Below are 27,256 nucleotides of genomic sequence, written 5' to 3'. Positions count from 1 at the left end.
TTGCTAAGAATCTACAATATATTTACAAGTCGATACTATTGCTATTTTTATGAATTTAATCTAAGACTATATTTTAAAAGAACTTGAAAGCAAGAAACCAAACTACTCAAGTGGTATATCATACATTATTAACAGCAAATAGTAGCTTCATATTTTCTTATACGATAAATAAATAAAAGAGAACTTGATTGACTTAGTAAGTGAAAATCCTTATTCATTGAACATACAATAAACTTTGCAAGTTTGGAATTCAAATATTGCTATTCCAATCGACGACATCAATGTTAAACTAAAAACATAAACAACCAGAATAGCAACGAGCTTGAACAACATTTTTTGTTTTTTCAAAAGGAATAAAAATAAATAAATCTAAGGTGATTCTCATAATTTTGTAGAATTCCCTCAAGGTCTTCAATATAATTTAAAACAAAACGACCTGATAAACTATAAATATACAGTGCTATAATTGAAAGCCAAAACTTCAGTTTCTATAAATAAATCATGCATTTACATTGGCAAGAAAAATTAGACAGCTTGGAAGTTCAAATTGGAATTAAGAATTGGCCAATCCTGGGAGTAACATCACTCACTACAATGCTTAATTTTTCTCCATCAAAAACTATGTACATAATAAAGCATCAAAAACTTTCTTTTCTCTTTTGTTTGGATCACAACTATAATTAAGAAGAATAAAAAGGAAGATAATGACATACTTTTTTCAGGCATCGATGAACTTATTACAAACATGTACAACAGTGCAGCATCTCTCCTGTGTATATCTAGCAATTGTTGGACTTTAATTCCTCAAGAAACAAAAATGTGTAAAAAAGGAAAAACAATTGGCACCTTTGACTGGAGAACTAGAAGATGAAATTGATTTCTTCGAACTGGGCGAAGATCAGCTCCACTAAGTCCATACACATATATTAGATTTTGATCTGTTCTGCAGAAAGTAAATAACTGAGGAGATATGATATATAGGAACCAAAAGAAACGCTACAAGTAACTGAAGAACAGGCACATGGACCCAAAATCAGAATATGCAGACAACCTTAGAAATATGGAGCAGTTGCAGGCAGCAGGCTGAAGTAATGACATATAGTTAGATGTCATTTTCCCACACCGTACTCTGATTCCAACCATGCCTGTGAGTCAACATATTGCTGCCCCGGAAAGTTCAATGCTATACTTTTTCTAATCTCATTATTGACAGGGCCTGACAAACCTTTAACTTTCTTCATACAATTATACTTTGCAGGCACATGGGCACCACCCTTTGAGCACAGATCCACTACAGCTGGAACACGCCCGTAAAATTTTCTCCCTTCATCTACAAGTTCACGATCTTGAGGCCTTTGGCTCCATACGATCTTCGGGGGCACTAAATCATCCACTGTAGCTTTCATCCAAAAGTGAGATCCTCTCCAACTTTCATATTTAAATACTCCACAAAGCCTAGCTTTATGGCCAGAAGGCCCAACATGAACCTCAGAACAATGTTTACAAACTTTTACTGGATAAACCAACAACAATTTCTCCACCCCTGACCTAAGAATTTCCCAAGCATTGAGTGTTTCTTGTGCTACAGAGGTAAGATCCCTTGGTGACAAAGATTCACCTCCATGCACGCTATCATTGGCAGCCTCCAAGCTCCAATTACTTGAATTAAGGTTTTCATCATTGGGATAAGCGCCTGCTTGCCAACATAGCTCCAAAACAGCAGGTACGCGTTCAAAGTCAAACCTCTGGTTGTGTGTAATAACAGGCTGGAACATGTTATGTAGGTGAAATGCTTGGACAGGAACAAGTATATCATTTAAACCACCTCTGACCCACTCATGAACTCGATTCTTGGCTCGATGCTTGTAGCCCCAGCAAGTTTGAATTTTATGCCCCTGCTCACCAATAAATATCTCTGGACAGAATCTGCAAATGTATATTATGGGCAGATAAGAATAAAATGATCTCAAGAATTTCAGCTCTCAAAACACAAAACACAATAGGCCCGAGGTAAGGTACTAACTTAACAATCATACTTTATATATGGTGTTAACAAGATTGCAATTATCTCATGTAAATGCAGAACAAACTTCCTAACTCAAAATGTAAAAAATCACATTTAAAAAAAAAAAAAAGGAAAATCCCAGATACTACTACTAGCAACAACAAAACTAACAATAACAAAAATTAATAAAAGGCTCTCACTTGCAAGCCATGATAGGAATGGACTTGAGAAGGATGGAAACGCCATGGAAGAGAATATCCCGAGTTACCAGCACCTCCTTTGCAACCGGAATGGTGGCGCGAACCGGGTACGCTTGGGCTCTTCTCTCGATTCTCTTGAGAATCATGGGGCGGTGCTTCCTCAGGTTCGCTTTGGTGGCGTAGAACCGAATAGGAAACTCAAAGCATCTAACTGATTCGCTGCACACAAGGCCCCGCCAAGGCAAATTTCTCAGAGCCATCGAGTCTGCAACACAAAATGATAAAAAAAGGACTTAGTTGGTCACAGAGGCATTTCATCGAACAGTTAGCTGTCGTCACGGACACGCAATGGGAAATGGTGACGCTAACCTATTGGGATTCAAACGAATCGCGAGAGAAGCCAGGGCCAATTGCCAAACTGGGGTTTTCGTTTCGGATCAATTTTTTTATCTTTGAGGTGCAAATGTGAAGCAGCGTCTGTTAATTTTGCGGTCTGATGAAGATGGAGTAGCCGGGAGTCTTTCGTTGTGGCTTACTGGCTTTCATCCAACAGCGATCAATAGTTGTATATTTGTATATTCATTTTCAATTTTAATTATATTATGAGTTCGATTATATATTTAACAATGTTTTATTAAGTAATTATATTTTAAATTTTATGTAATTAGCTTTAAATACACCAAGTAATTTTGGATGTTAATTACTTAATTATGAAAACTGGTTTTAAAAAAATAATAATTTATTTAATCTAAATTATTGTGAGTTGTGACATTCTCACTCTCGAGTAATTATCCAAATCAGTCCAATTTTAAAAGTAGACATTTTAGTTCAAAAAAAAATTAATACAGATCAATCTCCAAAGTTTTATTCCGGCAGACAAATCAGTCTCCGGTTCATTTCTCGACAGAGTAATTATCCAAATCAGTCTCCAAAAATTTAAAAAACGGAGATTTTAGTCCCAAAAAATTAATATACAAATCAATCCCTAACGTTTCTCTTCTTTAAACATAATAGTCCTCTGTTCAAAAATAAAATAAAATTATTATTATTATTATTAATTGCATAATAATATTGTACTATAAATTTTTGTATCTGTTAGACAAAAATAATAATAAATTTATTCATTAGATTCTTTTATATATATATATATATATATATATATATATATATATTTATATATTCACTCAATAATAATAATAATTAATAAAATTATTAGAGATTATTTTACAAGAAATTTAAGGTTCAAACTATTTGATATTTTTGTATTTAATATAATCAAAAGATGTTCTATTTTAAAAAACATATTTGTATTAAAAGAAATGTATTTAATATAAATTCAAATTAAAATATTTTCTTTTAATACATATTTTTTAATACAAACATATTTTTTTTAAATATGACATCTTTTTATTATATTAAATACAAAAATATCAAATAATTTTAACTTTAAATTTTTTATAGAATAATCTCTAATAATTTTATTGATTATTATTATTATTATTATTATTATTATTATTATTATTATTATTATTATTGAGTGACTATATATATATAAGAGAATCTAATAAATAAATTTATCATTATTTTTGTCTAAAAAATACAAAAAATTATAGTATAATATTATTGTGCAATTAATAATAATAATTATTTTATTTTATTTTATTTTTGGACGGAAGACTGTTATGTCTAATAGAAAGAAACATTGGGAATTAATTTGTACATTAATTTTTCTTGAGGACTAAAATGTCTATTTTTAAAATCTTTGAGGATTGATCTGAATAATTACTCTGCCGAAAAATGAATTGAGAATTGATTTGTCTGCCAAAATAAAGAATTGATTTATGTATTAATTTTTCTTAAAAACTAAAATGTCCACTTTTAAAATCTTTAGGACTAATTTAAATAATTACTCCTCACTCTATTTGAAACTTAAAAATCATAATTTTATAAGTTATAATGACTAAATACTCAAACTAATCCTTCAAATTAATTTCTTACATCAATTTTACTCTAAGAATCTAATTACACTAATTTGATTCTCGCAAATTGAGCTTCAAATTACATACGAATTCTTCGGTTCATTTTTGACATAAATCAGTAAGTGAACTGTTGATGTAATACAACTATTGTCACTCTGTCAATTATAACAACTAACTGACATGTCTAGTAATATATAATTTTTCAATTTAATCCGTGTTCCTATTTATAAACCCTAAAAGCTACTTCTTCTTTTGTTCTGTCTCTCTTTTTTTATCTTCTACAGTGCTCCTTTTATCATGGTGCAATACTAACAGAGATGGGTAACAACTAATTCTGGAGACTAACAAAAAAATAGAAGACGAAAAAGAGAAGCAAAATTAAAAAAAGATGGTATAAATGGGTCAAAAATTAAATTGTGGAATTATCAATTGCTAACCATGTCAGCTAGCCGTTATAAACAGCGTAACTGTAATTGTGTCACATCAATAGTTCATTTGCCGACTCATGTCGAAAATAGACCGAAAGACTTGTAATATAGCCCAAAACTCAATCGAGGAGAGGGGGTTCAATTAGTGCAATTGAATTCTCATAAAACTAGTGCAAAGACTCCATCTAAAATACCACTTTGGGATTTAGTCAAGTTATAACTCTTACAATGTCGATTATGATCATATTATAAATATAAAACTCACACATTAAACCGATTTTCTGTACTATCATAAATTTTAAAATACTATAATTCAATCTACCTCATTTTTATTTTATTATTGTCTATTGACTGGAAGAACATAGACAAAGGTGATTTGGGTTAGATTCCACATGACATTGGCAAAGCAACTAGATTCAAATCTGCAAAACATTTAAAGGGTATAATGAACATTCAAAGAACATCTCTGACTCTTAACTCTTGGTGCCATTGTCGTTCCTATTTCCATAAGCACCCTCCAAAGAATAGCAAAAATAGACCTGTCTATGTATATGTACAAAAATACAGAAATTCAAACCGTATATGCTTGTAGAAAGGTGAGGAACCAATCACCATGCTATTTCGATCGAGGAGCAATTTATGACAAGGCAGTCTCCATTTCTCTCCAACTCCAAGTGCATGTGCAAACTCACTTATGCTACCTTTAAACTATATTCTCTTGTTCTCGTTCTACTTCTGTGCCTGGTAATAGCAGCCATTGCAACTAACTTGGTGGAGTTACAAGATCAATTCGTTAACTAACTGGAAAATGAATCCAATTACATGCTAAGGTATGGCAGCCGAATCTTCGCCTCTCGGGATTGTAAACTCTTCATTTCCTAAACTGACATTATTTTCCAATTCAATGTTAGCTTCTCTTTTGTTACATAAAGTCTCAAGAGGAATATTAATTCCGGCGAAGCCAACCATGACAGCTATCGCTCCCAGATAATTCATAAGGCGAGGAGCATGGCCAGTCAAGGTATCCACGATGGCAGCCAATGGAACCTGAATCGTAAGGCCAGCAGTTGCTACTGTGGTTGATGTGAGAAGAACAGCCTTGGCCCACAAGTAATCACTCAGCACATTATCAAACAGTCCTGGTTTTGACAGGAAACAATCCAAACATTATGAAATGTACAAAACTTAAGAAACAAAAGCATTGTGTTGAACATCGAATACAACACAATGCGTCAATCTGGGAAATGGATCCTCTCAATTGTTAAAAAAATTTGAGAGTGTAAAGTGTGATCTCTAACCCTTCATTGCTCTCTCTCTCATATTTATTATTGGTCCCACGTATAAAATTAATGGTAGGAGATCACACTTTCCTCCCTCAATTATTAAAAAAAATTGAGAGGATCCATTCCCCTAAATATAGGGGTCATAGAGTCAGTTCATTCTTTAATGGAAATTCATTAACATAATTGGTGCCTAATTTTTAGGTTCAATTCTTTAGTGAGTTATTACCTTGTTGAATTGAATATTGACAAGTTTTACTTATTCTGATGTAAACTGCACTCAATGTAAAAGCTTGCACACTATCATCAAATAAACTAACAAATTACAGAGGATAAATACCAACATCACTTCCTACAGTCCTTAAATGTGCAAAATTTGTAACATTAACAAAAAAAGATAAAAAAAAAATATGGATATATGATCCTCAATACCAGATTAATTGCTACACCTAAAATCAAAGTGTTCTCTATAACTACTACTAATAATACCGATAGTCTGATAGGGAGGGATAAAGGTCCCCATTTCCAAATATGACCAAAAACAAAAAAAGTTGGACAACATGTGCAATATGCATAATTAAATAACCAAAAGTGCCTGAAAGAATGTGTCAGTGTGCTAAGGTCTATGTCTGCTTATTTGCAGAACACAGAAATATTAGCACAATTTCGATGGCAGAAAAGGTAAAATAGGTAGATCTCCTCCTTAAATAGTAATACCGATTGCAATTTTACAGCAATCATGTAAAAGAACTAAACCACAATGTCAAGCTACTAATAATAATGAATAACTGACCTTTGCCAATGATCAGACCAAGCTGCTTCAAGGTAAGTGTATGAAAAGGTTCCACCTTGGTGAAATTGAGTATGAGGGCAATTGGAAGAAAAATAAGAATATTAAAAAGTCCAAGAAATCCAAGAAACTGAGCCATGCTTGCTTCACCACTCTTTCCATCATCCTCAGGTAATTTCTTGCGAATTAGGGTTATATAAACCGCATATAGTCCTGCTGAAACAATTGCAAAGATGTCTCCAAGAAGTGGATTCGATGCGATTGTTTTTAAAGTGCTTTTTGAATCACCAAGACTCACAATTATTGTTCCTCCCATGCAAAGAAGAACACTAAAGAGCTTTAACCAAGTAAACCTCTCACCCAAGAATGCAAGCGAGACCAAGAAGGTAAAAAGACTGGATGCACTACTCAAAATTGTATTTGACTGCATAAAACATTAAAAAGGAACTAATTTGAGCACAATGATTAATTGAAACAGAACCTACAAACCAAGAGATGAAAACAAAATCCATAAGTACTTACTGTGACCGTAGTATACTTCAACGACAGGTTAAAAGTGAGCTGAGCAAGAAACCAAAATGGACATATCAATAGACTAACTTTGGCCACCCTCCACCGTGTCCAACGCCCTTTCTCATCCAGCTGATTATCAACATTCTCAATCACATTAACTTGACCAGGCAACACCTCAACCCTGTTTTCCGGTGGCAGAAATATGGAACCAGAGTTCCTTTGTTCGCTGATGCCAACCTCATCATCCACAACCAATGATTCATTGCCCTTGTTCCCTACATCATTCTCTTCAAGGAGTATAGCCTGCTCTGACTCCCTCACACTTTCTGAATGTTGGCTCGTTTTCTTCGCGGTCCAAAAGCAACCACCGCCACAAGAATCCTCCAAATATCGCCCAATTTCAACAATTGGTATCAAAACCACAAACAATGAGTTGCAGATGTAAGTAACAAGGAATGGTGACACACCACCATCAACAACAGACTGTACTACAAAGCTAGCAGCTATCCAAATTGTGGCCACAGCAACTATATACACCAGACCCAACCCCCATTTCCATGCTTTACTATTCTCAACTTTTGAAGCCATACCAACATTAAAACTCACCGAAATCAAAATAGAACTTCTCAAAATTGCAAACACTGATAGTGTGGGAACTCCAAATCTAGAATTCCCACGAACCAAAACCTTCTACAATTGGGAAATTGTCAACACCAGTTTTGCAATTCAAGCTGAAAAAAAAAAAAAGACACACACACACACACACATATAAGCACCAATAATTTGGAATTGCGATTCAAAATCTTTTCTTTAACTTTTTTCACATTAAAAAAAAAGTTGCAGCAATTATTTGGGAAAAGGAGAAAAGAGAAATCGAGAGAATTAGCTTAGTAGATGAGAAAATTACCTGTTAGGAGAAAGAATTTCGGTTAATGGGAAGATGAAAAACCCGAGATTCGCATCTGTATTCCAGTAGCAATCGTTGAAAGTTGAAAGTTGAAACTAAATCCACGCGGTTTCCGGGTTAAATAACGGGTGGGTCGTATCCGAATTTTGTGGTCTCTGGCCCGAATATGTGCCAGCCCATTATGCTCCAGGTTTGCCCATGGCTGTTGTAAACCTAGATTTTTGGCAAAAAAAAATGGGATAAAAATAAAACGAAAAAAAAAATAGAGAATCAACTTTTATTTAACTACCAAGTCCCAAAAAAATAAACTTTTATTTAGCTTCCAGTCAATTTTAGTGTTTAGATTTATAATTTAAAATTAAAAGTTTATAATTTAAAGTCTAAAATATAAGATAAACAAAAATATTTTCAAAAAATTAAATAATATTAACTGAAAAATTTTAATTACTTAAAATTACTCTAATAAATATATAAGCATTTTCGCAATTAAACTTAGTTTACAAACTTGTTTTCTTTAACTAGATAAATAAACAATCTCAATATGTCTTAAATTTTTTATTTTAGACATTATTTTAATATTAATATTATTTTATAACTAACATGTATTTTCTTAATTAGAAAAATAATTTAAATATATAATTAATTAATAACAATTGTATTTTTATAGGATATCAAAATGTTTAGTATATGAATAATGTTATTGATAAACAAAAATTACCTTTTATTTGTGAATGTTTGGTTCAACCTATTAATTACTCTCTCTATAAATAAACTGTAGTATAGTATTGTCTTTAATTGATAATCATAATAATCAAGTAGTTAATATATAATTACTTGTCACAATATTTGAAATAAATTATGAAAATTAAATTTGTCAAGGGATTATTGTCATGATTTAAACATTTGTAACATGAGTTTGAACAAAAACTATTACAACAACCACAACCAATTTGAGCGGCTGGGAGCACTTCTCTCAACCGCTATATATTAAAGCTTGACAAAGTTTTTAATCCTTAATTACTTTTAGTAAAAATTAAAGGAAAAGAAAAAATCAGCTTCATACCAAAACAAGCTTCAGGTATTTATCATGTATGTTATGATCGTTACTGCAATTCCCTAAATTCCCCTATTACATATATATATAAGCGTGAGGATTTCATTTAGAATTATCAAGGTTGATATTCTCAAATATATTTCATTTTATTTCTGACTTTGCTGAATTGATTAGATTTATTGAAAAGAGTGTGTGTTGATTACAAATAATAACCAAGTGCAGTTTTCATGTCTGAATTTGACACAAACGACATTCCATCTACTTTTGGTGAGTTCTGTTTTTAGTCTGAAAAAATATTGAATACACAATATGTATGTTATTAAGTTGATATGGTAATGAACAACATACATACAGATCCGTTTGCTGAGGCAAATGCTGAGGACTCAGGTATCGGGGCGAAAGATTATGTTCATATCCGGGTGCAGCAGCGAAACGGGAGGAAAAGCCTTACAACAGTTCAAGGATTGAAGAAAGAATTCAGTTACTCCAAGATTCTTAAGGACCTCAAGAAAGAGTTTTGTTGTAATGGTACTGTTGTCCAGGACCCTGAGTTGGGCCAGGTATATATACATCCTTCCTCGTATTGTTCGTATTGTTTAGCAATATTATTGTCTACTTATACTTTTTTATTATATTTTAAAAATTAATTTAAAGTATTTTATTATTCGAAGACTAAATTGACGTATAATTTTTTAAGAATCATTTTGATCGTTAGTCTTTAAATAATGAATACTCTTTTAATTTTACGGTATTTATTATTTGAGTTATAAATCATAATTATTAAAAATTCTCAAACTATCGTAATTCTTTAAGGTTTTTAGATTTGAACATTACATGCATATTTTTCCAATAGTAGGAGAAGGGAATAACACTATATTATGCAGGTCATACAACTTCAGGGAGATCAAAGGAAAAATGTTTCTACCTTCCTTGTGCAGGTGAACGTTAAATAATTAATCATAGATGGATTCTAGCAATACATTTTAAAAAGTATTCTTAAATAATAAAAATATTATTTTAATTTTATTTTTTTTAAATAATATATATAACTAGTGTAAAGTAATTAACATACTAGAATGACCCTTAATAATATCATAGTTTTAAATGGGTGTTGTAATCTATAATAAATTCCCATGTTGTTATAATGCAGGCTGGCATAGTAAAGAAGGATAATATCAAGATTCATGGTTTCTAATTAAGTACTTACTACTCAATAGCAAAAGATTGTAAATCTAAAACTCAAGCAATATAATAGCCAGCTTTGCGTTATTGTATGTTAGTTCAAGAGGCCTATGTGCTGTAATCATCTACTCTAGGTTTCTTAATTAATCATTGTATTATGTAGTAAAAGATTATTATAGATTACTTATATATGTGTGTTCCCATGCATGCAACCATTTCGAATAAATTTCTCACTTTTCTTCCCCTTGTGCATCACTTTATGTAAAGAATCACTCCACCTTTCACTTTTTCAGAGAGATGTATAATACATTATCGAATTAAATTTTCAGAATTAATCTTAATTAAGAACAACCCTCTTTTTAAAACAAAAAAATAGTTGTTATTGATACGTCGATGTCATTGTTAAAGACGTAGTAATTTATATATTTTTTATTAACTTAAATTTTGAGTAAAAATATTTATAGATCGGATCGTATATACAAATATGAGATATTTATATTGATCGATCTATCAAATTGCATATACCACATCTATATATCTAAGAATCCACACTAAATAATAAATAACTAAATAATATATATGTTGCATTTATGTTTTATTTTAATTAATAATTATTATTCATATATGTGGTATTATTTTATGTTTGTTATTTAAGAAAAGTTAGTTTATTAATATTTTAAGAATAAATATATTTAAAAGAATAAAAATAAATTTATTACAGTGAAAAATGGATTTTGTTGATTTTTTCTTTTATAGGAATAAGCTTTTTGATATTTTTATTTTGCAGATATATCCAATCTAATCCGCAAATATGTGGATGGGATCCAAATATAAAAAACGTGGATATTGGATCTAATTTGATCCGATAAATTTAGTGCAAATCAAATTGAAATTTTGACTATATCTAATACGATTGGATTCACAAACACCCCCTAATTTTGGGATAAATAATATTATAAATGTTATTAGATAATTATTAAAATATATAATTTTATCTTTAACATCTTGATTGAATTTTAATTTTATTCCTAACATTTAAAATGTTATATATATTTTTATCTTAAATATTCTATTTGGTTCTATTTTTGTACTCTGTTAAAAATTAATTTTTTTTAAATTTTATTTATTTTTTTCTTTTTCTTCTATTATTTTTACTTTTAAATTACTATTATAACTACTACAATTACAATTTTTTGCTACTTAAAAATACAATAAAAAAAAGTTTTTTAATTAATTTTAATAAAAAAAATAAAATAAAATAAAATAAAATATTTAGAATAAAAAAATATATTTTAAAAATTAGAGACAAAACTAAAATTTAATCTAATAAATATTAAAAATTAAATAATACTTTATTTTTTTAATTTTTTTAGACATGTGGTAATATAATTTTATTAACTAATTATGTGAACATAAAAATTAATTAATTATATAAATATATATTAAAATATATAAAACAACACATATAAGGATATACGAATTTGCGATAATTGATTTAGTGATTAGTTTTTTTAATTCAATATGAAATATTATAATTCAGTTTTTCTTTCTTTTTGACTCATCTGAAATTATTGGAGAGACATGTGATATGACAAGTGACAACCTACCTTCTCCCACCGAGTCAGCAACCACATTAGTCATCATTTGATTACATGCCATAATAATGGAAATAAATTGTTCCACTTTATTTGTGATTGTAATAAATATATAAGCAAAATTAAACATCATAGGGAACTTCGTTCCGTATAAAAAAGCAAAAAAGAGGTATGAAACATGCGGTAGGGGTGGAACAAACGTAACTTGGTCAAGAAATCAGAGGGAGCAAATGATAAAACGTGATGGGCATTATTTTCCTTTACATTGAAAGAGAACTAGTGGTAAATAATTGAATATACACAAAAATATGCTAATGAGTTTTGCCTATAGAAAAACTTTTTAAGTGTATCGATATTTTAATAATTTTTAATTATTGATTTTAATTATAAAAGATATAATATAATATATATAATTAAGATCAACGACGAATATACCGGTATATTTAAAAAATTTTCTTCTCTATATATCTTGTGAATTCTTTTCTTTTCACAGAGTTGGTGTTTGTAGATTTAACTTGGTGCTTATCACAGATGTAAGCAAATTTAAGAATATATTTGTATCAATAATCATCAGTGTCAATTTGCTTCATGGCTTCTATTTTATATTTTCAAATATTATTTCTTTAATATAGAATAATTATATACTTATTTTATCATTTAAATTTATTGGTCCAAAATTTACTTACACTTGAGTTGCTGTTAACAAGTGATTTAACATTAGCATTAATAAATTAAACATATTCTATTAAGTGCTATTTTCTTCACTTGCAATTTGTAAATTTTTTTCTTTTATTTTTTTGATGAAAAAAAAATCTTGACAAATAAATTAAATATATAATTTAGACTAACCATAATGTAATATATATATATATATATATTAAACAATTAAAAGTAATAGTACATTTAAATATTTGGTATCGCTGCATATTTGACAGGTTAATAACTAATTCGATATAAATCGAGACTCTATTGAAGGTGTCATTGGCTAATGAATTCTTATATATATATGTAAAGCTAAATTCGAACTCTTAACATTTGTTTAAACGAACAAGAGAACTAATTATTCGATCAACTCAAATTGATTTATATTTGTACATTGTGGTTTTTTTGTTTTTTTTTTTGTTTTTACTTAAAACACACTAGAAAAAGAAACAAGCTCAAAGAGCAAAAGAACAAAAACTAGCAGCAACTATAACCTTTCAGGCTTTCACCGTTCCATAAAATCAATAACGAAGAGGAGCAGACACAATTTTCCTTCAAAGCTTTGGCTTTTCTGGTGTTGATTCTTAACAACAAAATTAATTGTATATTATATTTTATTATGCTTTTTCTCTCTCGTTTTTATATTTCAAAGATCTAAAACATTTTCTAAATTTATTATTTACTTTCAACTAACATGTATAGTAACATGGTAAAGCTCAACTACCTAAGGGTCACATATACGTTCAACTACCATTCTTCTCTGTACTTTACTATATCCATTTTATTGTTCCAATTCTACCATTGACGTGCTTTTGATTAATTAATTAAGAAATAAGAATCACTCGGCTTCTATATATTAATAGCAACAAAATTCATAACCTTCCTCATCCTCTAACATATCTTACTCCCCGCATCTACTATATATCTTTTGTTGGAATTTGGAAACTGTCTTTGACAATGGACGACATAGATCACTCTTCTTCTTCTTCTTCTCAACATGTTTCTGCAAACTCTTCAGGTATATAAATATATAATAATCCTTTAATTTTGTTATACTCCATTTCTTCTAATTTATATAATATAATATTCCTCACTAGCTAATATGTAATGCTTTCTTGTGTTAATTACTACCACTCTTTTTGGTATTTTAATATTGGATCGAATAATTATATAGATTATATTTTATTGAGATCATATTGATGATTACATATATACATATATATTCTTCTTCTTTTTTCTGTCTCTAATTTTATGAGTTATATATGATGACACAATATAATTCATTTAGATTGATGCAAGTGATGACTAGTGCTTTATTTTTGGAGAGTTTATATTGTGCAGAACAAGTGTCCAATCGAGCTTCCAAGGTTGAATTTTCGGAGGATGAGAAAACTCTTATTTCCAGGATGTATAAACTTGTTGGGGACAGGTCACTATATATATTCTTAAATTTGTATCGTATTTTTAAGAAGTTAATTTTGATACACTGTCAATATAAAATAATTTTACACGTACATTTAATTATGTAATGTACATCAGTAAAAATAGTAAAATACTTTATACTATCAGTGCATCAAAATTAAATTCTATTTTTAAAACTAAACATTACATAACTAATAGTAAAAATATAAATAATATTACACATCTAAATCTTTTTATGAACCAAGTCTAATCAAGTTAAATAATAAAATTTGGAATAATACTAATCATAATTAATTTTTGTTAGGTTAGACCAATTTGATTGGACTTGATTAACAAAAAAACTTGAATGTGTAGCATTATTTTAAAAATATAGATGCTTTTCAAAACATAGTAATATGAATAAGCTTAAGAAAATAATAATATATGTTGTTTTGATTAATTTCCATAGCAGGTGGTCCTTAATTGCCGGAAGAATTCCCGGAAGAACAGCTGATGAAATAGAGAAGTATTGGACTTCAAGATACTCATCAAGAAACGAATAACTAAATTCTGCCACAGAAACTATACTCTTGGCTTGGAGCAAGAAATTTTTGGGAGCTCAGTGAATTTTAGTTTGTGATGATGAGACCCAAAACAAAAGAAAGTGTGCTTTAATATAATTTAGTACACGTATTTTTATCTGTATTTGGGTTTAAATTTGACCAAAAATGGGGTCAAGCAGTTACCTTAGAAGTTAGAATTTAAAAGCTGATGGTGTTTGTGATATATTGTGGATCTTTTAAATGTTACTTGGCGTGTATGGTTACTTTCAATTTATAAATTATAATCATTTATCCACTTGCTGGTATTAGTATCATCTTCATTCTTCGATATAAAATTATAAATTATAATTAGGAGATACTATATATATTAATTTTATGTACATTTTGTATATATATATTTTTTGTTTTAATATTAAAATTAATTGATAAAAATAACAAATATACACATATAAATATAACAAAGAATAGTATAAATATAATTTCTTTAAATAAAATGGTTGGTGTAAATTTATATTAGTTCGGAAAATATTCAAATTTGTATTTTTATTTATTTGTATGCAAGTCGAAATAATGATATTATAGGGATCATGAATAGCGGTTATATACATAGGTTCCCTCGGTTAAAATGTCCTAGAATTTTAACTTATTCAACGTGACAAATATGAAATATGTACACACTACTTAAATTCCTTATCGTTAACACATTAATACACACCTAATGACATAGTAAGTTAAATGATTAGAAATATTTTTTTAAGGATGACAATATTATTATTGGTCTACAATTAAATTATATGATAATTAATCTTTTGTTGACTTGTAAATTTTGACGGGTAAAAGTGTAAAACAATGTACTCAAAGTTTTACATTTAAAAAAATAAAATCAAAATCTTAATACTTAATTAAAGGAAAGACTGATTAAGAATATATATTAATGGATAATATATGAATTAATTTTTCTACAATAAAAAAAGTTAGTAAAATAAAAATTGAGAATTTAATTATTTTTAAATTAAAATAATAAAGTTCATACATGATATAGTTATATTTTTATAAAATAAATATATAATAATAGTAAACATAAAATTTGTTTATTATATTTTAACTAAAAAAAAATTGAATTTGAATTTTTAAAATAGTAAGAATATTTTTTTTATAAAGTATATAATAGAAAAACATTTAAGTAAAAAATCTGGACCCTAAATTTTTTTCGATATCTAGATATATAATAGAAGTTTGGTGACATTTTTTTTTTAAGTATATGCTATGGTGGTTATTATTATTATAATGATTACGACTTTATAATTTGATAACATTTAAAAGATATTATTAAAATTAAAATAATATTTTTTAAACATTTAAAAAAATTAATTTCACTATTTTGCAATAGATGACAAGATCCACTGTCGCTGTTTCTCTTTCTCTCTCTCTCTCTCTCTCTCTGCATCGATCTGAATAATGAGGCACGTTGGAGCTGATTCGCCATGAATAATATGCACCTTCTGTTTCTTCCAACCATACATCAAATTCAAACCTTTTCAACCTACAAATTTTGACTCTCTATTTTATTTATTTCCTTCACTGTTTTAATTTTTTTCTCTCAGCTTCAATCAAATTCAAGGTTAGAGATTTATTTCCCCCGTTCGAGATTCGGGCGTAACTATGTCGCTTTTATCTTTTGGCCTGCCATGTTGTTTGTTCTGTTAGATTTGATTTTCTTTCTTTATCTCTCTGGTTCTTTAAATCTAACTAGATCTTGTTGATTTGATATTTGGTGTTGCTTCCTCAAGGAAATGGTAAATTTTAATATTTTTTGTTTTATTGATTTTTTTTTTCAGTAAAAATAACAGCTTGCGTATAGCTCGATCAATTTCCTTATAACTCTCTTGTCCAATGTGAAATTTTGAGAACTCCTGATGTTGGGCTGAATGTTCAACTCTGACCTAAAATCATGTGGTTTTAGATATCCAAGCTTGGTCTTGCTATGCTGCTTGAATTTAGATCCTTTTTTCAGATGATCAAGCTGTGATAATTTTATTGCTACCTTGCTTGTTTTTATTAGGAGTTTGTGATCTTACAATAGATTATTTGAAGAAAAATCCAAGCTATTGATTGGCATTTGGCATGACTTTTCATATTTTGATAATTTGATACTCATGCTTTTTGTCACGAAATAGTGCTATCCATGATGCTCAAAAGCATATTATAGTGTTTCTCTATTTCCATGTGTCTGCTTCAATTCTGATAGTAACAAAATTTCCCATTTGATTGTTGGGTTATTTAACTAGCAAAGTCTTGTAAGTCTGAAAGTTGAATCTATTTGCTTATGGATGAGTTTAGTTGGAGTCTTGGAGAAGCTGGAGTTCCTGCTATTCTTTTGGTGAGGAAAAAATGCCGGTGAAATGAAATATATTAGCCTTTTAAGGTATTCTTCATAGTCACAGGGTATGGATAGATGGTGAAGTTGGAAACCTTTGTAAGTAGTGAGTGCTAGTAGCTTGGTGTTGACAAATTTTCTTGCATATGCATTTTGTTTATTGAAGCTATTGGCAATGAGATTACCAAAATCTGTGGTCCGAGGACAGTCCGAAATCCCATTTTGCTTCAAGTCGAATTTCTAAAGCTCAATTGCATAAGCCTCTTGGGCAAGGACCACAAAATCAAATTGGCCTTTCAATTATGTTTAAGAATTTTTATGCATTTAGAACTTTCATGTTTACCTCTCGTTTTCCTCAGTGATTAAATGCTCAGATAGAGAAGTTGGTTTCGGTCTAAGGGATTGCTCGGCAGTTCCAGGCCCCAATGATGGTTAGATATAGGTGACAATATTTGAACCCCTGAATTGCAAGTCAGGTTCACTTGGGGTCACAACCACCTCTGCGAAATCAACTTTCCGTGGGAAGTTGTTTTTGGTAACTAATCAATGATACTGCTATAGCTATGGACATTGGACAATAGGTGGTAAGGCTATCAAAATTTGAAATCATTCTAAAAATTAGGTGGTAATGCATGAGATATTGTATGATGATAGCACAGGCAGGAACAGCACTTGAGTGCATATGTCCAAGCTTATGAAATGAGCTATTTGGCAAACAAGAAAGGCTATTCTATCTGAAATCAGTTACCATAAATGAGGATGGGATCATGAAAGACTACTTAACATGGTAACATCAACATGAAAGAAGCAGGTAAGATTGGAGTCTTACATCTTTTAAGTTTTGCTACCATTGTCATCTATTAATGCTTTCAAGGTTTAGTTTCATGTGATCATTCTCAGCCATTTGAATTAGTTTTAGTAGGGTATTTGACAAAATTCAGGCTTACCTCAGTGTATGCATACTTGCATCTGTTTTCCTGAATCATTAATCAAATATTAATCCTATTCAATCATCAATCCAAATATATTATATATGTTTAACCAATTAACTATTCATAGTTCACAGCTCCTGCCACAGTCCCTTTTGAAGTTGCAGTTAAATAGACAAAATGATGGATGTAAATATCAATTATGTGACAGAGTCATGGTCCATGTATTGCAGAACTAATTTTTCTCTCAAGTTGTCAGTGAAAGGAGAGAAAAATTCCATATCTTATGATTCATAAGATGTTCAATTATTCAAGCAGAGCCAGTTTGAGAAAGGAAAAGTATCAAAACCAGGACAAATCACAGCAACAAAAAGATTTCGTGTATAATTTTCTCGTAAATGTTATGTAACATATGTTTTCCTATCTTTGAGTAAGTCACTTTCTCTTGTGGTGATCATCACTTCTTCCTTGTTTTCAAAATGGGGATCACGATAATGGCGGCGATGATCAAGACCAGTATAACAGCAATGATCATGCATTTTCTTGACCTCTTTTGATAACTCTTTGCAGTTTGAAGAGCATCGTTTCCCAATCTAACATGATCAGTTGCGTTTGTCACCTGTCAAGTAGAATGCCATTTTGGGAGGAAAATGCAAATCTGATTAGTAAACTAAAATGATAGACGACTTTGCTGATTATCCAACAAATGAAGATCACTAAATTTCCTGCTGCAAAACATGAACTTGGGATATTATAGCAGCTTAAAAACATTGTGCATTATTTTTAAACAATTATATGAGAATCGAATCAAGAAAAAAAAAAGGATCAAAACCAGTCAAAACTTGAAAGACAACACACAACTCTGTGAAACCACTTCACAATAATATATGTATATATTGACCATTATATGTATATACCAATATCAGATATCAATTCAATTATCAGTATAAAATATATATTGAAATATACTATATTGAAAACATATGAAGTAATACACGTATATATATATATATATATATATATATATATATATATATATATATATATATATATATATATATACACATCAGTTTTGGTATACATATATTCCAATCCATGATGGAAAGTCTTGAAGTTAACTAGTTTATATGTTGCACAAATTTAAATTATTGAATATTATACGGCATAATGCGCAAATGACAATTTTATTAGATAATCAGTCACAAATTTAAGAAATTCATAGACATGTTTGATGTAGATATGCATATAATAATATACCCAATGTAGAAAAGTGCTTTGCTCTTTTCTTTTTATTTAGGACCATATTTTCAGCCATTTTATTGAGAATTGCAATGATAAATGGAGCATAACCATGATTTATAAAGATAAGAAAATCTCCTAACCATAATAATCAGATTATGTTAGCATACAGCAAGAAAAGATATAAAAGTTTAAAAGGAAATGATAAAACTACGATGATAATGTGCTGGTATTTGCTAGTTACCAGCATACCCTTTTTCATGTTTACATGGCTTCATCCAATATATAACATAACGCATAAAGCGGAATGTCATGTAAATGTGATGCTCAACAATTTTATTTTCTAAGCAAACAAAAAGGGCCTTCGATTTTAGAAATTTCTTTGCTGAGAAGTGAAGTTGGGTGAAGACTAAATATTGAAATTAAATTTTGAAGAGGATTGTACATTACATATGATTTTTTTATTTTTTTAAATATTTTTCTTAATTTAAAAACAAACAATCTTCATTTTCACTTTAACTTTAGTCTTTATCTTAGCATTAAACTTCTGTCTGATGCATAGAGTACTACTACCTATATATAAGATTTGTTTGCTAGCAAAATAATTTCTCAAAAATTGAGACTTAATTCCATTATACTCAAAAATTAGTTTCATCACTTAATAACTATTCTAAATCAGGCATTGTTTTCATAGAACTAAATTGAAGAATAAGGGTTTGTCTTTGGTTCTCACAACTTTCTCAAATTCATTTGGTCTTACCGAACATGTAAATTGGGAGAATTTTGGTTGGAGTGAGAAATAGGAAATTATTTCACTCCATTTTTTAATTACCCACTAATGTCCAGGAATTTATGTTATTTTCAAAATAAATTGGAGGGCAGAAAATAAAAGGTGAAAAGACAAAAAAAACTATACATTGTGTACTCAACCCTCCAAAACTTGTGCTGAGAACCAAAAGCATTCTTCAAAGGAAAGAATACTGAAACTACTTTTGGAAGTTAAGCTACCCTGGTTCAAAATTACTCTTCTTCAAGTTTTCAAATTCTAAATCTAACCCTACTTTTCCTTTTCCAACACGATACTAAGACATAACTCAATCCTGCACATTTTACACCAAACTCAATACAGAAACTTAATTTAATCTTAGTCTCTATCTCTCAGTCTCTATTCCAAATGCAGCCAAATGCAGCCTAAGAACATAAGAACTAGTGACTCGGTGGCTAAAACATGGTTGTCCGCCGAGTACTGGCCCGGCAGCAAACGGTACTCTAGCATAAACCAGTAAACATGGAAGTAAAACAAAAAGAGAGTGCACTGTCGTTCTAATCAAAGTAATAACACATGATTAAATCTACCAAATGGAAGAAGAAGCTGCTTTAGAATGGAACATGGAAATATACTTTTGAAGGTATATTAAAGAATGTGAATTTCATATTGAGACACACCAATGTATATAATAAGGTCAGAAATCAACACACCAGACATATCAAGCATCATATCAAAAAAAAGAAAAAGAAAAATAAGACTCAAGAATCCTGTGCTAACAAGTCGTCCCGCTTCACTCGTACAAATGCTTTACTGAAAGCAACTCAAGGAACGAAAGTATATTGACAAGGGATAAAAGGGCCATGATCAATTGCCCTAGCTACTCTTCCAAGGATGAAGAACGCCGACAACTATTATAGCTACTACTATCAATAGTATAAGGATGGCGATGCACGTCCATTTTCGAGTGTTCTTCTGGAGTTTCTTAGCACCTTGAAGTGCCGTTGTCCCCCTCTGGACATGATCGACTGCGTTGTTGACCTGAACAAGGCTCTCATTATCGCAAACTGAACTAGACATTGCCTACACTCTACATACAAATATACACGCAGAAAAACTGAGGTTGTGAAGGAGCATGAACGAACCTGGCTTTCGATGTTGTCTAAAATCTCTCCCTGAGCATCAACCAAGACTGCCATGTCGAGATAAATCTGAAATGATAAAATACGATTGGCATATTCATAATGGTATCATCAACTTAATTAAATATTTAAGGCTGAGATTTTTATCCATGCAAACCTGGTGCAAATCAAGAAGCTTTTTCTCAATTTCTTTCACAGCATCATGTCTCTCCTGAATTTCTTCTACTGTGCTTACAACCTGTAACAACCAAGAAGCATGAACAGTTATGGACAAGTTCAACCAAGATTAAAGCTTTGAATTTCACCAAGATGCTCCTAGATACATGCAGCAAAAGAGAGAGGAAAAAAGAGAGGGGGTGGTGGAGGGACTAATCTTATCTATAATAATGTAAAACATCACTTCACTTGATGCAGCTACTACACTTTAGATAAATCAAAACTTCATAAAATCGTGATGAAACATTTCGCACTTTCGCTAATCCCCTCCTCTTCTGAGAAAAAGGCGGAGAGACAGATTGACAACAATGACAGCATAGCGCCATATCAATTTTCAAATTTTTTTGGGGGGGGGGGGGGGGGGTTACATTCCAAAACAGAACATAAACCAAGTACCTGTCCTCGGCCTGCTTCTAAAATTGCCTTCTGGAAGATTTGTTCACTATTTCCAGTTTCAATCAGGTGATCAATTGTCTAAGACAGCCATGAAACAGCCAATTACAACATAATCTATATGCAGTGTATTCTTCATCTCAAGTAACAAATTCACAAGTGAAGCTCACCTCATCATCTGGCCTAGTTCCAGTGACTGTCAAAGAAATAATTCAACCACAAAGTGAAAACCTTTTCACAAAAATAGTGAAATAGATCGAAGAACAATATATACTACTACCATAGGACAACAAAAGTGAATTTATCAAGGAGCTGAAAATGCTCAAACCTGTAATAACTCTTCTCTCAACAACCTCACGATATTCATCTTGTATTCTTTGTCTAAGAGTCTAGAACATAAAAAGCTTCTAAGAATATGGACATAAATGGAGAAATACAACTGATGTAAGGTGCTAAAAATGTAAACATACCTGAAACTCTGTCATTAGATCCTTGAACCTTTTAGTTAAGGCACTGCAATTTCAAGATAAAATAGATATTTTAGCTTTTTAAGTTGTTTCATCATATATACTAATGAAGATAAGTAGTAGTGCTCCCAACATACTTTGTCATATTCATCCTCGCTCTATCAATACCCGTTCCCTTCTCACAACCAGGCTTTTTTCTGTTGTTTAAGTTCTGCAAATAACAAGACCATATAAAAAACTCCTCATATGTTTGAAATTCCAGGACTAAAATCTACTAAAACAACATCAAGTCATTATCTTCGTCTCATTACATCTCTGTTTATAGCTTCTATTTTTGTTTTGACACCATGTGCAATCTTTCCAACTTCATCAATATCCTTCTCCATTCTCTTCTTGATAGCTGAAAATGATGTTGCATTTCCATCAGTGATCATAGAGCATTAAGTTTCAGTCACACATAATGTCCTAATGGAAAAGGCAATATATTTAAAAATTATTGATTTGATGCAATATGAACCATGAATATTTACATAGCCAATATTGATGCCAGAAAAATCTCACACATTATGACCCAATTCGACTGTCATGCTTTCGACTAATATATAGGGGGAGTTTGCATTGCAATATACCTTTCATAGCAGATGCTTTTGTAACGGCTTTTGATTCTTCATTAGCTTCCTGCAACATTTCCATTTAGTAACAGCTGTAGATGAAACCTAGCTAACAACAAAAAGTGATAACTGATGGTGATAATAGGTACCTTTAGCTTTTGAAGTAGCCCAGAGAGCTTATCAATTTGTTTGTCAACCTCATGGATCTAATAACACAATAAATAATATTAGTAACTTCAAATTATTCAACTGAAATATTGAACAAACAGTTTGAACAAAACAAATATTATATACATGGAGAAACTAACCAATTTCATTGCCCTCTTAAACTAACACTATACTATTACAAAAGAGAATCAAACAAAATATTCATGATGGGAAGAGGAAAAAGAAACTGCAATGGCAAGTTAAAAACACCATCAAAAGACTACATAGCATGCACATAGTGGTTGTACCTGCTTATTAAAAGCTTCCATTCCCAGATCAGAGTTGCTTCTCTGAACCTGCATTCCCATTTCAATATCACCTTGTCTAGAAGGCTGACCATGATTACCTTCATCAGCAAACGAATCCTACAAGACACAAATCAAAGGGGAAAAAACATTTAAACTTAGATCTTAAAAGACCACAGCATGATACATAATCTAAGTAAGCTCCAAAGTTACTAAACGATAATAAAACAAAATAGTAAAAAAAGATCCCAAGATCACTATCAGAATAAATCCAAAAATCCCAAAACATGTACCAAGTGTTCTGTCTTCCACTCGTTAAGGTGGGAAACAAATCAAGCAACGATGTAGACTAGGAAGCATCAATAAGCATAGCATAACAGAGAGCACAGCCACTTCAAATCTAAATAGGGATCCAAAACATGATCCAAGTTAAAGCAACACACCACTTTCAAGGAATAAAATTTAAGAAGAAGAAGAAGATTCCACTACCAAACACCGTAAAGCACTAAAAATCAAAGCTCAATAGAACAAAGAGTGATTAATCCAGGTCCTTACCCTATAATTCAAACCTTAATAGCATTGGAAAAAAAATCCACAGTACTCCCAAGTCATAATACAAAGAGGTTATCAAATCCAACAGTAAGAACAGAAATTTGCGATCCAAAAACGTAAACTTTAGCAACAGAAGTACAAGACCCGGTTGTCAAAATTGAAAATTTTTTGTTGCATCAAAAAGGGGCAAATCAGAAAGATGATTTAACTTACAGTAAGAAGGTCGTTCATCTTGAAGATATGATAAAATCAATCAAAAGGGAGCAGAGTGAATGACAGAAAGGAATGGAATTTGCAATGAGATGATACTGAAAAAAAACGGATACAATTGTTTCTTTTTGCCGTTGGCCGGCGAAACGACAGCGAAGCAAAGAGGCAATGCAAAAGGTAAACCCACGAAGAAAACTATATTAACAACAATGGCACTTTTTTTTCTTTTTTTTTTGTTGTCTTTCTTGTGTTTCGAATAATTACTTCCAAATTATAATTAAATATTTCGAAATTTCTATTGTCTCACTTTTTCTTTTTCAAATTTGCAACAATAGTACACGCCTAAATCAATTTATGTTATAGAAAAGATTAGAGAGTCAATATTTTTAATGGAAAAATAAAAAATTAATAGTATTGACTTAAATATATTAGTACTTAATATTTTTCTTCTTTTATTAAGGAGCCAATTAAATATCTATATATCTATGTAAATATTACTAATGTATTCAATTTAAAATAAAACTATACATCAAAGAGAAAATAATTTTATTAATATTATTTAATCACATATAGTATATTTTCAAAAAATATTAATTAGTTATATATATTATAGTGGAGGTTTATTTTACTTTATTTTGACAAGAGATTTATTATCTTTTATATTGACGATATATTATTTTAAATTTAAATTATTTTCGATTGACTTTCTAAAAATAGGGTTGAAATTTTTAGTAATATTTTTTTTAGTCTGAAACCCATTTTAAATAGGTTTAATTGGTTAATAAATTAATATTTTCTTTCTACATAACTATGATCTTGCAGGGATTTTATACCCCATCAAATTGTACTTTTTATATAACATAATAACTAGAAAAATATTGTATTTTAATAATTATAAAATTAGTTAAGAGTTAAAGGAAATGTTTGACTCTATCCAATAATCATTTTAGAATTATTTCTATAAAATTGTGAAACAAAATAAATGAAAAAAAAGACTAAGAAAGATCAAATTTGTTAGAGGAGAAATGAGGTCTGTGTGAGTACCGAGTACTGACCAATGGGTTACTTACTTAGTAGGCCTATCTCTACCTTTTGGATTGGCCCTTGCGCATTCCGATTGAACATTATTTTCAATTTGTCAGTGGTTGAAAGAATAAAATTGTTTCCAAATGTCCACATTAAATCCAGCTAGAATGAGCTATATCATGACTTGCCAACGGTTTAATTTGAGAATTTGATTTTGACTTTTGCATATGTTTTGTTTTAATATATCTATGTATGTATTTTGTGTTTAGGGTATGTTTCTATTTTAATTTATAGAGTAAAGCAACCAAAAGATTAGAAATAAGCAGGCAACATCATTTGAATTTGCAAGTATTCATCTTGCTTCTATTCGTTTGGGAGGGATAATTATTCGTCCCTACCGCCTCTATATATAATATATAATTTTAATATATAATATGTGTAATATATATAAATAATTAACAAAATGATTTATAATATTATATTATATTTAAAATTTTATTTTAATTTATATTATGTATATGATTATAGTTATATAAATTTTAAAATTTAATTTTATTTATTAAATTTTAATAATTATAGGGGCGGGTATCCACAAAAACGGATAGAGGCAGGACGGATATCCACAGAGACGGATTAGGATTCAACTATTTACTATTGTAGATAGAGCAAAAATCTGTCCCTATTCATCCCCGTTAGGGTTGGCAAACGGGCCTAAACCCGCCGGGTTAGTCCGCGTAATCCGCCAAAAAAGGCGGGCTGAGCTGGAAAATCGAGACCGCCAAATAACAAAAGCTCGCCTAACCCGCACCGCTTAAACCGCGGATTTTGGCAGGGCGGGGCGGGCTTCCCCGCCGGGTTAAGGTTTTTTCAGTGAGGGGTATTTTTATAATATTTTTACCAAAACCTAACTTCATCTAATATAACTTACAAGAGTATGAAGATAAAAATTTAGTGTTTTGAACTATGTTTAAGTTATTTTGGAGACAATATTTATAATTATGTTTTGGATTATGTTTATTTTGCTTTGGAGAGAATATTTATACTTATATTTTGAATGAAAATTTGGTTTATAATTATATTTATTAGATATTTATAATTACAAAGACTTTAATGTTTGTGAATATAAAAAATATAATTTTTTATGCCATTAGAAATTATAAATTTATTAATATGGTTGTGAAATTATATATATATTACTTAGTAGTTAATAGTAAAAAAAAAGAAGAGCTTTAGCGGGCTTAGCCCGCCAACCCGCAGTTAGGCGGGGCGAACTAGAATTCTAGGACCGCCTCACTAGGCGGGGCGGGGCATGCTTCTAGCGGGGCGGGGCATGCTTCTAGCGGGGCGGGGCGGGACGGAGCGGGCTTCCTCACTTGCCACCCCTAGTCCCCGTTGCCACCTCTAAAATTAAGTACAGTTTTAAATTCTAATATTTAAAAACAAAATCAAAATTGTCTTTAATCTATTTTTTGGTTTAAAATAATCCTAATATTATATTTAGTATCAAAATCATTCTTTTGACCAATTTATTTCTTATAAAATTAAAAAAAAAACGCTTTTTTTTCATTATCTTTTATCTATCATCCTCAACCATCATCCTCTATCACAATAACAAATTATTATGGAAAAAATTATTTTAAAATATATGTTAATAAAAGAGGTATATATGTCATTTAAAAAATTATTATGTTAAAAATAATGATTTTAATGCTAAATATAACGTGACATTATTTTGAATTAAAAAAAAAAGATTATGGACAATTTTAATTTTAACTCTAAATTTTAGGAATTAAAATTTTATTTATTCTAAAAAATTAAGTTTTACCAAAAAATTAATTTTATTTGTGAGTTTTTATTACATAGCTTTCTATAATCACCACTCATTTAGCTGAGAGTTTTTGGCTTGTTAATAATCGGATTTAAAAATATGATAAATTTTTAAAGAACCGATTTAATGATTAACTGATTTCTCAAATTTCAAAGAATATATTACAAAGAGAATATTAACTTTTCATAATTCATTCTAATGCCTAATAATTTAACGTTATAAATTTAATTGTTATATTGTAACCACTATTTTACTATTAAAGAGAAGGTTACAAAATTAATTATATAAAAACTTAAGAATATCATATGAACATATAATACTATAACAAAGTCATATGGTCACAATTAATTAGGAGATAAACTCATAATGTCATAATCTTATAATATATGCACTATTTTAAATACGTGCATTAAAGTATAATTTCTAATTTAATTCTTCTTAAACCTATA

At 30.0% G+C, this 27,256-nt stretch overlaps 5 protein-coding genes across 11 annotated transcripts; 2 read left to right on the top strand and 3 right to left on the bottom strand.

The window, feature by feature from the left end:
* Positions 1-496: 496 nt before the first annotated feature.
* On the bottom strand, positions 497-2,465 carry LOC130944061 (APO protein 4, mitochondrial). Of its 3 annotated transcripts, none has more exons than XR_009071957.1 (3): positions 2,206-2,465; positions 1,052-1,926; positions 497-943 (listed from the first exon to the last, which is right to left on the bottom strand). XR_009071957.1 is itself a non-coding variant. In XM_057872197.1 (2 exons), exons 1-2 carry the CDS (start codon positions 2,463-2,465, stop codon positions 1,110-1,112), a joined length of 1,077 nt encoding a protein of 358 aa, XP_057728180.1. In that variant the 3' UTR covers positions 497-1,109. The 3 variants fall into 3 exon arrangements, 1 of the variants encoding a protein (XP_057728180.1); XR_009071956.1 differs by having other exon boundaries at positions 498-938; XM_057872197.1 differs by having other exon boundaries at positions 497-1,926.
* A 2,456-nt stretch (positions 2,466-4,921) lies between these two features.
* LOC130946885 (uncharacterized) lies at positions 4,922-8,171 on the bottom strand. The gene is made up of 4 exons (XM_057875777.1): positions 8,103-8,171; positions 7,205-7,926; positions 6,686-7,106; positions 4,922-5,751 (listed from the first exon to the last, which is right to left on the bottom strand). The coding sequence occupies exons 2-4, from the start codon at positions 7,781-7,783 to the stop codon at positions 5,438-5,440; spliced, it is 1,314 nt and encodes a 437-aa protein (XP_057731760.1). The 5' UTR covers positions 7,784-7,926; positions 8,103-8,171; the 3' UTR covers positions 4,922-5,437.
* A 959-nt stretch (positions 8,172-9,130) lies between these two features.
* LOC130946612 (protein translation factor SUI1 homolog) lies at positions 9,131-10,580 on the top strand. Of its 4 annotated transcripts, none has more exons than XM_057875411.1 (5): positions 9,131-9,180; positions 9,331-9,423; positions 9,511-9,716; positions 10,041-10,094; positions 10,307-10,580. In XM_057875411.1, exons 2-5 carry the CDS (start codon positions 9,384-9,386, stop codon positions 10,349-10,351), a joined length of 345 nt encoding a protein of 114 aa, XP_057731394.1. In that variant the 5' UTR covers positions 9,131-9,180; positions 9,331-9,383; the 3' UTR covers positions 10,352-10,580. The 4 variants fall into 4 exon arrangements, with proteins under 4 accessions (XP_057731394.1, XP_057731396.1, XP_057731395.1 ...); XM_057875413.1 differs by having other exon boundaries at positions 9,131-9,191; XM_057875412.1 differs by having other exon boundaries at positions 9,138-9,180; positions 9,379-9,423.
* Positions 10,581-13,515: 2,935 nt separating this feature from the next.
* LOC130946796 (MYB-like transcription factor ETC3) lies at positions 13,516-14,847 on the top strand. Its single transcript, XM_057875642.1, has 3 exons — positions 13,516-13,653; positions 13,977-14,064; positions 14,509-14,847. Exons 1-3 carry the CDS (start codon positions 13,593-13,595, stop codon positions 14,597-14,599), a joined length of 240 nt encoding a protein of 79 aa, XP_057731625.1. The 5' UTR covers positions 13,516-13,592; the 3' UTR covers positions 14,600-14,847.
* Positions 14,848-18,211: 3,364 nt separating this feature from the next.
* LOC130944112 (syntaxin-132-like) lies at positions 18,212-24,195 on the bottom strand. 2 transcript variants are annotated; one of them, XM_057872279.1, is made up of 13 exons: positions 23,957-24,189; positions 23,195-23,311; positions 22,889-22,945; positions 22,758-22,806; positions 22,440-22,528; positions 22,266-22,339; positions 22,132-22,174; positions 21,990-22,050; positions 21,832-21,857; positions 21,665-21,742; positions 21,210-21,290; positions 21,056-21,121; positions 18,212-18,524 (listed from the first exon to the last, which is right to left on the bottom strand). In XM_057872279.1, exons 1-13 carry the CDS (start codon positions 23,972-23,974, stop codon positions 18,363-18,365), a joined length of 921 nt encoding a protein of 306 aa, XP_057728262.1. In that variant the 5' UTR covers positions 23,975-24,189; the 3' UTR covers positions 18,212-18,362. The 2 variants fall into 2 exon arrangements, with proteins under 2 accessions (XP_057728262.1, XP_057728261.1); XM_057872278.1 differs by lacking the exon at positions 18,212-18,524 and adding an exon at positions 20,528-20,951 and having other exon boundaries at positions 23,957-24,195.
* Positions 24,196-27,256: the final 3,061 nt, after the last annotated feature.

This window comes from Arachis stenosperma, chromosome 8 (genome assembly GCF_014773155.1).
Source record: "Arachis stenosperma cultivar V10309 chromosome 8, arast.V10309.gnm1.PFL2, whole genome shotgun sequence".
NCBI classification, from domain to species: Eukaryota; Viridiplantae; Streptophyta; class Magnoliopsida; order Fabales; family Fabaceae; genus Arachis; species Arachis stenosperma.
This window is presented reverse-complemented; position numbering and strand designations above follow the sequence as displayed.